This window comes from Rhinoderma darwinii, chromosome 6, assembly GCF_050947455.1.
Source record: "Rhinoderma darwinii isolate aRhiDar2 chromosome 6, aRhiDar2.hap1, whole genome shotgun sequence".
In the NCBI taxonomy this organism is placed as follows: Eukaryota; Metazoa; Chordata; class Amphibia; order Anura; family Rhinodermatidae; genus Rhinoderma; species Rhinoderma darwinii.
In genome coordinates this window covers 138,851,629-138,868,316 of record NC_134692.1, presented here as the reverse complement: position 1 = coordinate 138,868,316, position 16,688 = coordinate 138,851,629, and the positions used below count along the sequence as shown (strand labels likewise).

At 33.4% G+C, this 16,688-nt stretch overlaps 1 protein-coding gene across 5 annotated transcripts in view; it reads right to left on the bottom strand.

The window, feature by feature from the left end:
- The window catches only part of GRAP (GRB2 related adaptor protein), a 100,972-nt gene that overhangs the window by 22,077 nt on the left and 62,207 nt on the right, over positions 1-16,688 (bottom strand). For all 5 annotated transcript variants that reach the window (XM_075830607.1, XM_075830611.1, XM_075830609.1 and 2 more), the window contains 2 exons: positions 13,804-13,901; positions 933-1,055 (listed from right to left, as the gene is read on the bottom strand). In XM_075830607.1, the coding sequence (XP_075686722.1) occupies positions 933-1,055; positions 13,804-13,901 (221 nt within the window). The remainder of the gene's footprint in view (positions 1-932; positions 1,056-13,803; positions 13,902-16,688) is intronic.

Genomic DNA, 16,688 nt, shown 5'->3' with positions numbered 1-16,688 from the left:
TAGTTGTTTCTAGTTCCCAGTCTCGTGTCTTACACTCCATCTGGAGATCATCCGTGCTGCTGTCCTGCCCTCTAATGGAAGGATCCTGTATTTCCGAATTTATTAAAGCATATTTGTATTTCCATATTTCATAGATGTTTTTAAATGCTAGGAAATCTGAACAGGAAGAGTTTGCATTGAATGTAGGATGTCATGTGGACCTTTCAACCTCTGTGTAGGACTCCAGCTATTGTATACTATCCGAAGTAGGCATAACAGGTTCAGGGGAGTGACTAAGGGAGACACATATGGAAAAAGGAGAAGACAGGGAAGAGTTTGTGTATACTTATATGCAGGCGGGTGACCGGGTGACTACAGACAGTTGGTCAGAGCCACCAAAATGGCTGATTATGATTGATTCGAACAACCTTTAGTTTTGGTAGGGAGAGCGGTTTTGGGGTTTAAACTCCTGAACTCTTATGTAGACTGAAGGAATGGGAACATTTATGAAAGTTTTAGTAATTGGGTGGATATTCGCTTTATCGTGGTCAGTGATATGGTCCTATTTAGTCAAGATAATTACTAGACACCTTGGTTTTTGGGGACACGTCTTGAGATACAGGACCGGTTCTTGGGGTTATCATTACAAGTGCATGAGAGACGATATGAAGCAAGGACTACATATTTAAATCAATTGTTAGTTGCCCCAACAGATGCCCCTGAGGTGTGAAGGCCCCGTAGTAAGTTGTTACAAGTAATAGACTGCTAGATCTGTGCCTAGTGTCGCAGAGAGATGTTGCCAAGTGCCAACATTGCGTGCCAACAGTAGATTGATGTTAGTATGTGGCCCTCATCTTAATATGAGTGGCACAATAAATATCTAATAAGGCCGTAGGGCAAAACCACCAAATATATTGCTACTTTAAATGAAATAAAGAATCTTCCTGACTTACTTGACGGAGATTGAGAATTCACCCGGGGAGCTTTCACTGTCACGGATTAGGAAGGCGCCTGTGAACTTCCGGCTTAACAAGATTTCTTCAGCTACTTGTCTGGAGATCCGGCCACCATACCAACTATATGAAGAAACACAATGTACGTCACGCCAGAAATAGAGGAATACTATAGAGTTAGGATAAAAGGACAATACTAAAAAAAACATTAAGTTATACATCTTCTTGTATATAGTGATATGGAGCATGCTGGTATAACCTGGGTATCTTCTGTATATAATTATATATGTACAGTGGGTATAAGTTATACATCTTCCTGTATATAGTGATATGCAGCATGCTGGTATAACCTGGGTATCTTCTGTATATAATTATATATGTACAGCTGGTATAAGTTATACATCTTCTTGTATATAGTGATATGGAGCATGCTGGTATAACCTGGGTATCTTCTGTATATAATTATATATGTACAGCTGGTATAAGTTATACATCTTCTTGTATGTAGTGATATGGAGCATGCTGGTGTAACCTGGGTATCTTCTGTATATAATTATATATGTACAACTGGTATAAGTTATACATCTTCTTGTATATAGTGATATGGAGCATGCTGGTATAACCTGGGTATCTTCTGTATATAATTATATATGTACAGCTGGTATAAGTTATACATCTTCTTGTATATAGTGATATGGAGCATGCTGGTATAACCTGGGTATCTTCTGTATATAATTATATATGTACAGCTGGTATAAGTTATACATCTTCCTGTATATAGTGATATGGAGCATGCTGGTATAACCTGGGTATCTTCTGTATATAATTATATATGTACAGTTGGTAGAAGTTATACATCTTCCTGTATATAGTGATATGGAGCATGCTGGTATAACCTGGGTATCTTCTGTATATAATTATATATGTACAGCTGGTATAAATGATACATTTTCTTGTATATAGTGATATGGAGCATGCTGGTATAACCTGGGTATCTTCTGTATATAATTATATATGTACAGCTGGTATAAGTTGTACATCTTCTTGTATATAGTGATATGGAGCATGCTGGTATAACCTGGGTATCTTCTGTGTATAATTATATATGTACAGCTGGCATAAGTTATACATGTTCTTGTATATAGTGATACGGAGCGTGCTGGTATAACCTGGGTATCTTCTGTATATAATTATATATGTACAGCTGGTAGAAGTTATACATCTTCTTGTATATAGTGATATGGGTCATGCTGGTATAACCTGGGTATCTTCTGTATATAATTATATATGTACAGCTGGTATAAGTTATACATCTTTCTGCATATAGTGATATGGAGCATGCTGGTATAACCTGGGTATCTTCTGTATATAATTATATATGTACAGCTGGTATAAGTTATACATCTTCTTGTATATAATGATATGGAGCATGCTGGTATAACCTGGGTATATTCTGTATATAATTATATATGTACAGCTGGTATAAGTTATACATCTTCCTGTATATAGTGATATGGAGCATGCTGGTATAACCTGGGTATCTTCTGTATATAATTATATATGTACAGCTGGTATAAGTTATACATCTTTCTGCATATAGTGATATGGAGCATGCTGGTATAACCTGGGTATCTTCTGTATATAATTATATATGTACAGCTGGTATAAGTTATACATCTTCTTGTATATAGTGATATGCAGCATGCTGGTATAACCTGGGTATCTTCTGTATATAATTATATATGTACAGCTGGTATAAGTTATACATCTTCTTGTATATAGTGATATGGGTCATGCTGGTATAACCTGGGTATCTTCTGTATATAATTATATATGTACAGCTGGTATAAGTTATACATCTTTCTGCATATAGTGATATGGAGCATGCTGGTATAACCTGGGTATCTTCTGTATATAATTATATATGTACAGCTGGTATAAGTTATACATCTTTCTGCATATAGTGATATGGAGCATGCTGGTATAACCTGGGTATCTTCTGTATATAATTATATATGTGCAGCTGGTATAAGTTATACATCTTCTTGTATATAGTGATATGGAGCATGCTGGTATAACCTGGGTATCTTCTGTATAGAATTATATATGTACAGCTGGTATAAGTTATACATCTTCTTGTATATAGTGATATGGAGCATGCTGGTATAACCTGGGTATCTTCTATATATGATTATATATGTACAGCTGGTATAAGTTATACATCTTCTTGTATATAGTGATATGGAGCATGCTGGTATAACCTGGGTATCTTCTGTATATAATTATATATGTACAGCTGGTATAAGTTATACATCTTCCTGTATATAGTGAAATGGAGCATGCTGGTATAACCTGGGTATCTTCTGTCTATAATTATATATGCACAGTTGGTATATGTTATACATCTTCTTGTATATAGTGATAAAGAGCATGCTGGTATAACCTGGGTATCTTCTGTATAGAATTATATATGTACAGCTGGTATAAGTTATACATCTTCTTGTATATAGTGATATGGAGTATGCTGGTATAACCTGGGTATCTTCTATATATAATTATATATGTACAGCTGGTATAAGTTATACATCTTCTTTTATATAGTGATATAGAGCATGATGGTATAACCTGGGTATCTTCTGTATGTAATTATATATGTACAGCTGGTATAAGTTATACATCTTCCTGTATATAGTGATATGGAGCATGCTGGTATAACCTGGGTATCTTCTGTATATAATTATATATGTACAGCTGGTATAAGTTATACTTCTTCCTGTATATAGTGATATGGAGCATGCTGGTATAACCTGGGTATCTTCTGTATGTAATTATATATGTACAGCTGGTATGAGTTATACATCTTCTTGTATATAGTGATATGGAGAATGCTGGTATAACCTGGGTATCTTCTGTCTATAATTATATATGCACAGTTGGTATATGTTATACATCTTCTTGTATATAGTGATATGGAGCATGCTGGTATAACCTGGGTATCTTCTGTATAGAATTATATATGTACAGCTGGTATAAGTTATACATCTTCTTGTATATAGGGATATGGAGCATGCTGGTATAACCTGGGTATCTTCTATATATGATTATATATGTACAGCTGGTATAAGTTATACATCTTCTTGTATATAGTGATATGGAGCATGCTGGTATAAAATGGGTATCTTCTATATATAATTATATATGTACAGCTGATATAAGTTATACATCTTCCTGTATATAGTGATATGGAGCATGCTGGTATAACCTGGGTATCTTCTATATATAATTATATATGTACAGCTGGTATAAGTTATACATCTTCCTGTATATAGTGATATGGAGCATGCTGGTATAACCTGGGTATCTTCTGTATATAATTATATATGTACAGCTGGTATAAGTTATACCCCTTCTTGTATATAGTGATATGGAGCATGCTGGTATAACCTGGGTATCTTCTGTATATAATTATATATGTACAGCTGGTAGAATTTATACATCTTCTTGTATATAGTGATATGGAGTATGCTGGTATAACCTGGGTATCTTCTATATATAATTATATATGTACAGCTGGTATAAGTTATACATCTTCTTTTATATAGTGATATAGAGCATGCTGGTATAACCTGGGTATCTTCTGTATGTAATTATATATGTACAGCTGGTATAAGTTATACATCTTCTTGTATATAGTGATATGGAGCATGCTGGTATAACCTGGGTATCTTCTGTATATAATTATATATGTACAGCTGGTATAAGTTATACATCTTCTTGTATATAGTGATATGGAGAATGCTGGTATAACCTGGGTATCTTCTGTATATAATTATATATGTACAGCTGGTATAAGTTATACATCTTCCTGTATATAGTGATATGGAGCATGCTGGTATAACCTGGGTATCTTCTGTATATAATTATATATGTACAGCTGGTATAAGTTATACTTCTTCTTGTATATAGTGATATGGAGCATGCTGGTATAACCTGGGTATCTTCTGTATATAATTATATATGTACAGCTGGTATAAGTTATACATCTTCTTGTATATAGTGATATGGAGCATGCTGGTATAACCTGGGTATCTTCTGTATATAATTATATGTGTACAGCTGGTATAAGTTATACATCTTCTTGTATATAGTGATATGGAGCATGCTGGTATAACCTGGGTATCTTCTGTATATAATTATATGTGTACAGCTGGTATAAGTTATACATCTTCTTGTATATAGTAATATGGAGCATGCTGGTATAACCTGGGTATCTTCTGTATATAATTATATATGTACAGTTGGTATAAGTTATACATCTTCTTGTATATAGTGATATGGAGCATGCTGGTATAACCTGGGAATCTTCTGTATATAATTATATATGTACAGTTGGTATAAGTTATACATCTTCCTGTATATAGTGATATGGAGCATGCTGGTATAACCTGGGCATCTTCTGTATATAATTATATATGTACAGCTGGTATAAGTTATACATCTTCTTGTATATAGTGATATGGAGCAAGCTGGTATAACCTGGACATCTTCTGTATATAATTATATATGTACAGCTGGTATAAGTTATACATCTTCTTGTATATAGTGATATGGAGCATGCTGGTATAACCTAGGTATCTTCTGTATATAATTGTATATGTACAGCTGGTATAAGTTATACATCTTCCTGTATATAGTGATATGGAGCATGCTGGTATAACCTGGGTATCTTCTGTATATAATTATATATGTACAGCTGGTATAAGTTATACATCTTCTTGTATATAGTGATATGGAGCGTGCTGGTATAACCTGGGTATCTTCTGTATATAATTATATATGTACAGCGGGTATAAGTTATACATCTTCTTGTATATAGTGATATGGAGCATGCTGGTATAACCTTGGTATCTTCTGTATATAATTATATATGTACAGCTGGTATAAGTTATACATCTTCTTGTATATAGTGATATGGAGCATGCTGGTATAACCTGGGTATCTTCTGTATATAATTATATATGTACAGCTGGTATAAGATATACATCTTCCTGTATATAGTGATATGGAGCATGCTGTTATAACCTGGGTATCTTCTGTATGTAATTATATATGTACAGCTGGTATAAGTTATACATCTTCCTGTATATAGTGATATGGAGCATGCTGGTATAACCTGGGTATCTTCTGTATATAATTATATATGTACAGCTGGTATAAGTTATACATCTTCTTGTATATAGTGATATGGAGCATGCTGGTATAACCTGGGTATCTTCTGTATATAATTATATATGTACAGCTGGTATAAGTTATACATCTTCTTGTATATAGTGATATGGAGCATGCTGGTATAACCTGGGTATCTTCTGTATATAATTATATATGTACAGCTGGTATAAGTTATACATCTTCTTGTATATAGTGATATGGAGCATGCTGGTATAACCTGGGTATATTCTGTATATAATTATATATGTACAGCTGGTATAAGTTATACATCTTCTTGTATATAGTGATATGGAGCATGCTGGTATAACCTGGGTATATTCTGTATATAATTATATATGTACAGCTGGTATAAGTTATACATCTTCTTGTATATAGTGATATGGAGCATGCTGGTATAACCTGGGTATCTTCTGTATATAATTATATGTGTACAGCTGGTATAAGTTATACATCTTCCAGTATATCGTGATATGGAGCATGCTGGTATATCCTGGGTATCTTCTGTATATAATTATATATGTACAGCTGGTATAAGTTATACATCTTCCTGTATATAGTGATATGGAGCATGCTGGTATAACCTGGGTATCTTCTGTATATAATTATATATGTACAGCTGGTATAAGTTATACATCTTCTTGTATATAGTGATATGGAGCATGCTGGTATAACCTGGGTATCTTCTGTATATAATTATATATGTACAGCTGGTATAAGTTATACATCTTCCTGTATATAGTGATATGGAGCATGCTGGTATAACCTGGATATCTTCTGTATATAATTATATATGTACAGCTGGTATAAGTTATACATCTTGTATATAGTGATATGGAGCATGCTGGTATAACCTGGGTATCTTCTGTATATAATTATACATGTACAGCTAGTAACATCTTCCTGTATATAGTGATATGGAGCATGCTGGTATAACCTGGGTATCTTCTGTATATAATTATATATGCACAGTTGGTATATGTTATACATCTTCTTGTATATAGTGATATGGAGCATGCTGCTATAACCTGGGTATCTTCTGTATATAACTATATATGTACAGCTGGTATAAGTTATACATCTTCCTGTATATAGTGATATGTAGCATGCTGGTATAACCTGGGTATCTTCTGTATATGATTATATATGTACAGCTGGTATAAGTTATACATCTTCTTGTATATAGTGATATGGAGCATGCTGGTATAACCTGGGTATCTTCTGTATATAATTATATATGTACAGCTGGTATAAGTTATACATCTTCCTGTATATAGTGATATGGAGCATGCTGGTATAACCTGGGTATCTTCTGTATATAATTATATATGCACAGTTGGTATATGTTATACATCTTCTTGTATATAGTGATATGGAGCATGCTGGTATAACCTGGGTATCTTCTGTATATAATTATATATGTGCAGCTGGTATAAGTTATACATCTTCTTGTATATAGTGATATGGAGCATGCTGGTATAACCTGGGTATCTTCTGTATATAATTATATATGTACAGCTGGTATAAGTTATACATCTTCTTGTATATAGTGATATGGAGCATGTTGGTATAACCTGGGTATATTCTGTATATAATTATATATGTACAGCTGGTATAAGTTATACATCTTCTTGTATATAGTGATATGGAGCATGCTGGTATAACCTGGGTATCTTCTGTATATAATTATATATGTACAGATGGTATAAGTTATACATCTTCCTGTATATAGTGATATGGAGCATGCTGGTATAACCTGGATATCTTCTGTATATAATTATATATGTACAGCTGGTATAAGTTATACATCTTGTATATAGTCATATGGAGCATGCTGGTATAACCTGGGTATCTTCTGTATATAATTATACATGTACAGCTAGTAACATCTTCCTGTATATAGTGATATGGAGCATGCTGGTATAACCTGGGTATCTTCTGTATATAATTATATATGCACAGTTGGTATATGTTATACATCTTCTTGTATATAGTGATATGGAGCATGCTGCTATAACCTGGGTATCTTCTGTATATAACTATATATGTACAGCTGGTATAAGTTATACATCTTCCTGTATATAGTGATATGTAGCATGCTGGTATAACCTGGGTATCTTCTGTATATAACTATATATGTACAGCTGGTATAAGTTATACATCTTCCTGTATATAGTGATATGTAGCATGCTGGTATAACCTGGGTATCTTCTGTATATAATTATATATGTACAGCTGGTATAAGTTATACATCTTCCTGTATATAGTGATATGGAGCATGCTGGTATAACCTGGGTATCTTCTGTATATAATTATATATGCACAGTTGGTATATGTTATACATCTTCTTGTATATAGTGATATGGAGCATGCTGGTATAACCTGGGTATCTTCTGTATATAATTATATATGTGCAGCTGGTATAAGTTATACATCTTCTTGTATATAGTGATATGGAGCATGCTGGTATAACCTGGGTATCTTCTGTATATAATTATATATGTACAGCTGGTATAAGTTATACATCTTCTTGTATATAGTGATATGGAGCATGCTGGTATAACCTGGGTATATTCTGTATATAATTATATATGTACAGCTGGTATAAGTTATACATCTTCTTGTACATAGTGATATGGAGCATGCTGGTATAACCTGGGTATCTTCTGTATATAATTATATATGTACAGCTGGTATAAGTTATACATCTTCTTGTATATAGGGATATGGAGCATGCTGGTATAACCTGGGTATCTCCTGTATATAATTATATATGTACAGCTGGTATAAGTTATACATCTTCTTGTATATAGTGATATGGAGCATGCTGGTATAACCTGGGTATCTCCTGTATATAATTATAGATGTACAGCTGGTATAAGTTACACATCTTCTTGTATATAATGATATGGAGCATGCTGGTATAACCTGGGTATCTTCTGTATATAATTATATGTGTACAGCGGGTATAAGTTATACATCTTCTTGTATATAGTGATATGGAGCATGCTGGTATAACCTTGGTATCTTCTGTATATAATTATATATGTACAGCTGGTATAAGTTATACATCTTCTTGTATATAGTGATATGGAGCATGCTGGTATAACCTGGGTATCTTCTGTATATAATTATATATGTACAGCTGGTATAAGATATACATCTTCCTGTATATAGTGATATGGAGCATGCTGTTATAACCTGGGTATCTTCTGTATGTAATTATATATGTACAGCTGGTATAAGTTATACATCTTCCTGTATATAGTGATATGGAGCATGCTGGTATAACCTGGGTATCTTCTGTATATAATTATATATGTACAGCTGGTATAAGTTATACATCTTCTTGTATATAGTGATATGGAACATGCTGGTATAACCTGGGTATCTTCTGTATATAATTATATATGTACAGCTGGTATAAGTTATACATCTTCTTGTATATAGTGATATGGAGCATGCTGGTATAACCTGGGTATCTTCTGTATATAATTATATATGTACAGCTGGTATAAGTTATACATCTTCTTGTATATAGTGATATGGAGCATGCTGGTATAACCTGGGTATATTCTGTATATAATTATATATGTACAGCTGGTATAAGTTATACATCTTCTTGTATATAGTGATATGGAGCATGCTGGTATAACCTGGGTATATTCTGTATATAATTATATATGTACAGCTGGTATAAGTTATACATCTTCTTGTATATAGTGATATGGAGCATGCTGGTATAACCTGGGTATCTTCTGTATATAATTATATGTGTACAGCTGGTATAAGTTATACATCTTCTTGTATATAGTGATATGGACAATGCTGGTATAACCTGGATATCTTCTGTATATAATTATATATGTACAGCTGGTATAAGTTATACATCTTCCAGTATATCGTGATATGGAGCATGCTGGTATATCCTGGGTATCTTCTGTATATAATTATATATGTACAGCTGGTATAAGTTATACATCTTCCTGTATATAGTGATATGGAGCATGCTGGTATAACCTGGGTATCTTCTGTATATAATTATATATGTACAGCTGGTATAAGTTATACATCTTCTTGTATATAGTGATATGGAGCATGCTGGTATAACCTGGGTATCTTCTGTATATAATTATATATGTACAGCTGGTATAAGTTATACATCTTCCTGTATATAGTGATATGGAGCATGCTGGTATAACCTGGATATCTTCTGTATATAATTATATATGTACAGCTGGTATAAGTTATACATCTTGTATATAGTGATATGGAGCATGCTGGTATAACCTGGGTATCTTCTGTATATAATTATACATGTACAGCTAGTAACATCTTCCTGTATATAGTGATATGGAGCATGCTGGTATAACCTGGGTATCTTCTGTATATAATTATATATGCACAGTTGGTATATGTTATACATCTTCTTGTATATAGTGATATGGAGCATGCTGCTATAACCTGGGTATCTTCTGTATATAACTATATATGTACAGCTGGTATAAGTTATACATCTTCCTGTATATAGTGATATGTAGCATGCTGGTATAACCTGGGTATCTTCTGTATATGATTATATATGTACAGCTGGTATAAGTTATACATCTTCTTGTATATAGTGATATGGAGCATGCTGGTATAACCTGGGTATCTTCTGTATATAATTATATATGTACAGCTGGTATAAGTTATACATCTTCCTGTATATAGTGATATGGAGCATGCTGGTATAACCTGGGTATCTTCTGTATATAATTATATATGCACAGTTGGTATATGTTATACATCTTCTTGTATATAGTGATATGGAGCATGCTGGTATAACCTGGGTATCTTCTGTATATAATTATATATGTGCAGCTGGTATAAGTTATACATCTTCTTGTATATAGTGATATGGAGCATGCTGGTATAACCTGGGTATCTTCTGTATATAATTATATATGTACAGCTGGTATAAGTTATACATCTTCTTGTATATAGTGATATGGAGCATGTTGGTATAACCTGGGTATATTCTGTATATAATTATATATGTACAGCTGGTATAAGTTATACATCTTCTTGTATATAGTGATATGGAGCATGCTGGTATAACCTGGGTATCTTCTGTATATAATTATATATGTACAGATGGTATAAGTTATACATCTTCCTGTATATAGTGATATGGAGCATGCTGGTATAACCTGGATATCTTCTGTATATAATTATATATGTACAGCTGGTATAAGTTATACATCTTGTATATAGTGATATGGAGCATGCTGGTATAACCTGGGTATCTTCTGTATATAATTATACATGTACAGCTAGTAACATCTTCCTGTATATAGTGATATGGAGCATGCTGGTATAACCTGGGTATCTTCTGTATATAATTATATATGCACAGTTGGTATATGTTATACATCTTCTTGTATATAGTGATATGGAGCATGCTGCTATAACCTGGGTATCTTCTGTATATAACTATATATGTACAGCTGGTATAAGTTATACATCTTCCTGTATATAGTGATATGTAGCATGCTGGTATAACCTGGGTATCTTCTGTATATAACTATATATGTACAGCTGGTATAAGTTATACATCTTCCTGTATATAGTGATATGTAGCATGCTGGTATAACCTGGGTATCTTCTGTATATAATTATATATGTACAGCTGGTATAAGTTATACATCTTCCTGTATATAGTGATATGGAGCATGCTGGTATAACCTGGGTATCTTCTGTATATAATTATATATGCACAGTTGGTATATGTTATACATCTTCTTGTATATAGTGATATGGAGCATGCTGGTATAACCTGGGTATCTTCTGTATATAATTATATATGTGCAGCTGGTATAAGTTATACATCTTCTTGTATATAGTGATATGGAGCATGCTGGTATAACCTGGGTATCTTCTGTATATAATTATATATGTACAGCTGGTATAAGTTATACATCTTCTTGTATATAGTGATATGGAGCATGCTGGTATAACCTGGGTATATTCTGTATATAATTATATATGTACAGCTGGTATAAGTTATACATCTTCTTGTATATAGTGATATGGAGCATGCTGGTATAACCTGGGTATCTTCTGTATATAATTATATATCTACAGCTGGTATAAGTTATACATCTTCTTGTATATAGGGATATGGAGCATGCTGGTATAACCTGGGTATCTCCTGTATATAATTATATATGTACAGCTGGTATAAGTTATACATCTTCTTGTATATAGTGATATGGAGCATGCTGGTATAACCTGGGTATCTCCTGTATATAATTATAGATGTACAGCTGGTATAAGTTACACATCTTCTTGTATATAATGATATGGAGCATGCTGGTATAACCTGGGTATCTTCTGTATATAATTATATGTGTACAGCTGGTATAAGTTATACATCTTCCTGTATATAGTGATATGTAGCATGCTGGTATAACCTGGGTATCTTCTGTATATAACTATATATGTACAGCTGGTATAAGTTATACATCTTCCTGTATATAGTGATATGTAGCATGCTGGTATAACCTGGGTATCTTCTGTATATAATTATATATGTACAGCTGGTATAAGTTATACATCTTCCTGTATATAGTGATATGGAGCATGCTGGTATAACCTGGGTATCTTCTGTATATAATTATATATGCACAGTTGGTATATGTTATACATCTTCTTGTATATAGTGATATGGAGCATGCTGGTATAACCTGGGTATCTTCTGTATATAATTATATATGTGCAGCTGGTATAAGTTATACATCTTCTTGTATATAGTGATATGGAGCATGCTGGTATAACCTGGGTATCTTCTGTATATAATTATATATGTACAGCTGGTATAAGTTATACATCTTCTTGTATATAGTGATATGGAGCATGCTGGTATAACCTGGGTATATTCTGTATATAATTATATATGTACAGCTGGTATAAGTTATACATCTTCTTGTATATAGTGATATGGAGCATGCTGGTATAACCTGGGTATCTTCTGTATATAATTATATATCTACAGCTGGTATAAGTTATACATCTTCTTGTATATAGGGATATGGAGCATGCTGGTATAACCTGGGTATCTCCTGTATATAATTATATATGTACAGCTGGTATAAGTTATACATCTTCTTGTATATAGTGATATGGAGCATGCTGGTATAACCTGGGTATCTCCTGTATATAATTATAGATGTACAGCTGGTATAAGTTACACATCTTCTTGTATATAATGATATGGAGCATGCTGGTATATCCTGGGTATCTTCTGTATATAATTATATGTGTACAGCTGGTATAAGTTATACATCTTCTTGTATATAGTGATATGGAGCATGCTGCTATAACCTGGGCACTTTATATGTGTACAGCTGCTAGTAAATAATATCCTTTGTACTTTTATAATTCTAGTCCTCACTATAACTGGTATTATACATGTTACAGGCTTTGTGCTGGTCGTTGTGGTTTTAGTTTCCTATTTGTACATCAGTGACATTAGTGAAATAGAGATTATTGTTATCTTGTTTTTTAGAATTTACCAAGAAGTAGAAGGGGAGAAGTTGGGAGGGTGGAGGATTGTGTGCAGACAGGTGATCAGTAGATGTACATGTGATATAACTTTACTTACGGGTGGGGTTTCACTTTGATATAATTTTTGGGAACAAAACCTTCCATGCCATAAAGTTCTGCCTTGTACCAATTCTGGTCATCCTCCATATTGAGAATCTGTAAGGGAATAAGGAAACAATGAATATATGTAATGTTCTGTACTAAAGCTTCAGATCTATCTATCTATCTATCTATCTATCTATCTATCTATCTATCTATCTATCTATCTATCTATCTATCTCATAGCTATCTATCTATCTATCTATCTATCTATCTATCTATCTATCTATCTATCTATCTATCTATCTCATATCTATCTATCTATCTATCTCATATCTATCTATCTATCTATCTCATATCTATCTATCTCATATCTATCTATCTCATATCTATCTATCTATCTCATATCTATCTATCTCATATCTATCTATCTATCTCATATCTATCTATCTATCTATCTCATATCTATCTATCTATCTCATATCTATCTATCTATCTATCTAATATCTATCTATCTAATATCTATCTATCTATCTATCTATCTATCTATCTATCTATCTATCTATCTATCTATCTATCTATCTATCTATCTATCTAATATCTATCTATCTATCTAATATCTATCTATCTATCTAATATCTATCTATCTATCTAATATCTATCTATCTATCTAATATCTATCTATCTATCTAATATCTATCTATCTAATATCTATCTATCTATCTATCTAATATCTATCTATCTATCTATCTATCTATCTATCTATCTATCTATCTATCTATCTATCTATCTATCTATCTCATATCTATCTATCTCATATCTATCTATCTAATATCTATCTATCTATCTAATATCTATCTATCTATCTATCTATCTATCTATCTATCTATCTATCTATCTATCTATCTATCTATCTATCTATCTATCTAATATCTATCTATCTATCTATCTAATATCTATCTATCTATCTATCTATCTATCTATCTATCTATCTATCTATCTATCTATCTATCTATCTATCTATCTATCTAATATCTATCATCTATCTATCTATCTAATATCTATCTATCTAATATCTATCTATCTAATATCTATCTATCTAATATCTATCTATCTATCTATCTATCTATCTATCTATCTATCTATCTATCTATCTATCTATCTATCTATCTATCTATCTATCTATCTATCTATCTATCTATCTATCTATCTATCTACCCTGTAGGTCTCTGCTATCAGTTGATTTCAATGTGTCCTGTGCAATGTTTTTTAAAATTTTTTTTTTAACCCCACAATTCCCTTAATGAAAACCGCTTAACCCCAAGGGTCTGACAACTGATATTGGTGGTGTCCAATCTGGATGACTTGGAGTATTGTCTCAGCAGCTTCGCCATCCTGCAACCTTTACATGTGACATGGCACTTCACGCCTCCCAGTGTATAGATGGACATAATAGCACATGACATTTCAGGTCTGATCACCCAGACAAAACATCTATGAATAGAGCATTTGTGTACTGCACTAAAAAGGAAAAGAAACATCCTGTTTGTGCGGATATACTGTATTATATTTTTGGCCCGTGACGAAAGAATCAAGCGGATTCCTCCTCATTATTAACCCTTTAAAAGTAAAATGTTCAAAACCACAAAGAAACCTTTTCGGCAAATCTGCAATGACTTGGGAGGATATAGGCAGTTTGTGATCCGTGTAAAAACAAGCAGCTCTGCAGATCTGAGAACATCCATATTTTCTATATAATACATTGTTCTATAAAGGTGGTATAGATTCAACCTATTACCCCTGGTTTCCTACTAACATGCATGTTTAGCTCAGCCAAATATATATATCGGATATATCTATCAAAGGATAACAGGCGATCAGTGATCAGGCACCACCGAACATGGGGGAAAAAAAACAGCGCCACATCTGTCCAGAGGCTTTGTATGGTAGTGCAGCTGAGCTCCACACACAACCTGTGGACAGGTGTGGCACTGTTTTTGGAATAAAGCAGCCATGTTTTTCTAATCCTGGACACCTTTAAATATTTTTTTAATTATGGCCCTAAGGACTTATTCACACGATATTTCTTTGCTGCGATTTTTACAAAACTTGTGGATCCATCTAACAGATTTCTAAGGGATCCACCAACAATCTAATATTTATAAGGAAAGCCTGATGGTCTCCCACTGACAAAGATCTAACATAAGAGATGCAAGAGAAGCGTCACCCGGACCGCACATCTCCTGCCCCCTATTTCTTTGACATGAACCTTCAGAGCATGGTCCATAAAAAGCAAAAAAATAAGACGTGTCCTTTTTTTTTTGCAGAGTCTTTCTATGGTCCGGACACCTTACCGTGAAGATATGAGTGTGTCCCCCGGCCATAGAAATGAATGGGTCCGTAATTACAGTCCGTAATTAGGGACAAAATCTACGGTCGTGTGAATGGGGCCTTACTAGAGCAGCACAAATTATTTACACTGTTTCGGACACAAATACTGGGTAACCAAAACTAATGGCCCCCGTTATTGTGCCCATAGGGCCTGTCCTTTTGTTTCCTGAAGAGAATGTAAATCTAGAATTTGCAGAGTCACCTCACTATCATCCTGTTTGTCAGTCTTCACTGATGTTCTGGCATTTTATTCAGGAACCAGCAGCAATAGGCCCCACCAAGTTAGCAAAGTGTTTGACATCTATAAAATCTATAGGATTTTCCTGGAATTGATCTATTAAGCAGCAAAATGCTCAATATGAATTAACTTCTATAGGGGGTGCAGAGATTGTAGTAGCACATGGGTCCTGGAGCCTGAGGATCTCTAGGAGACCAGTATTATAAATGATGGGAGATAGTTGGGGGGCCCTGTACAGATTATTCTTGGGGCCCACGTGCTTCAAGTTAAAACTT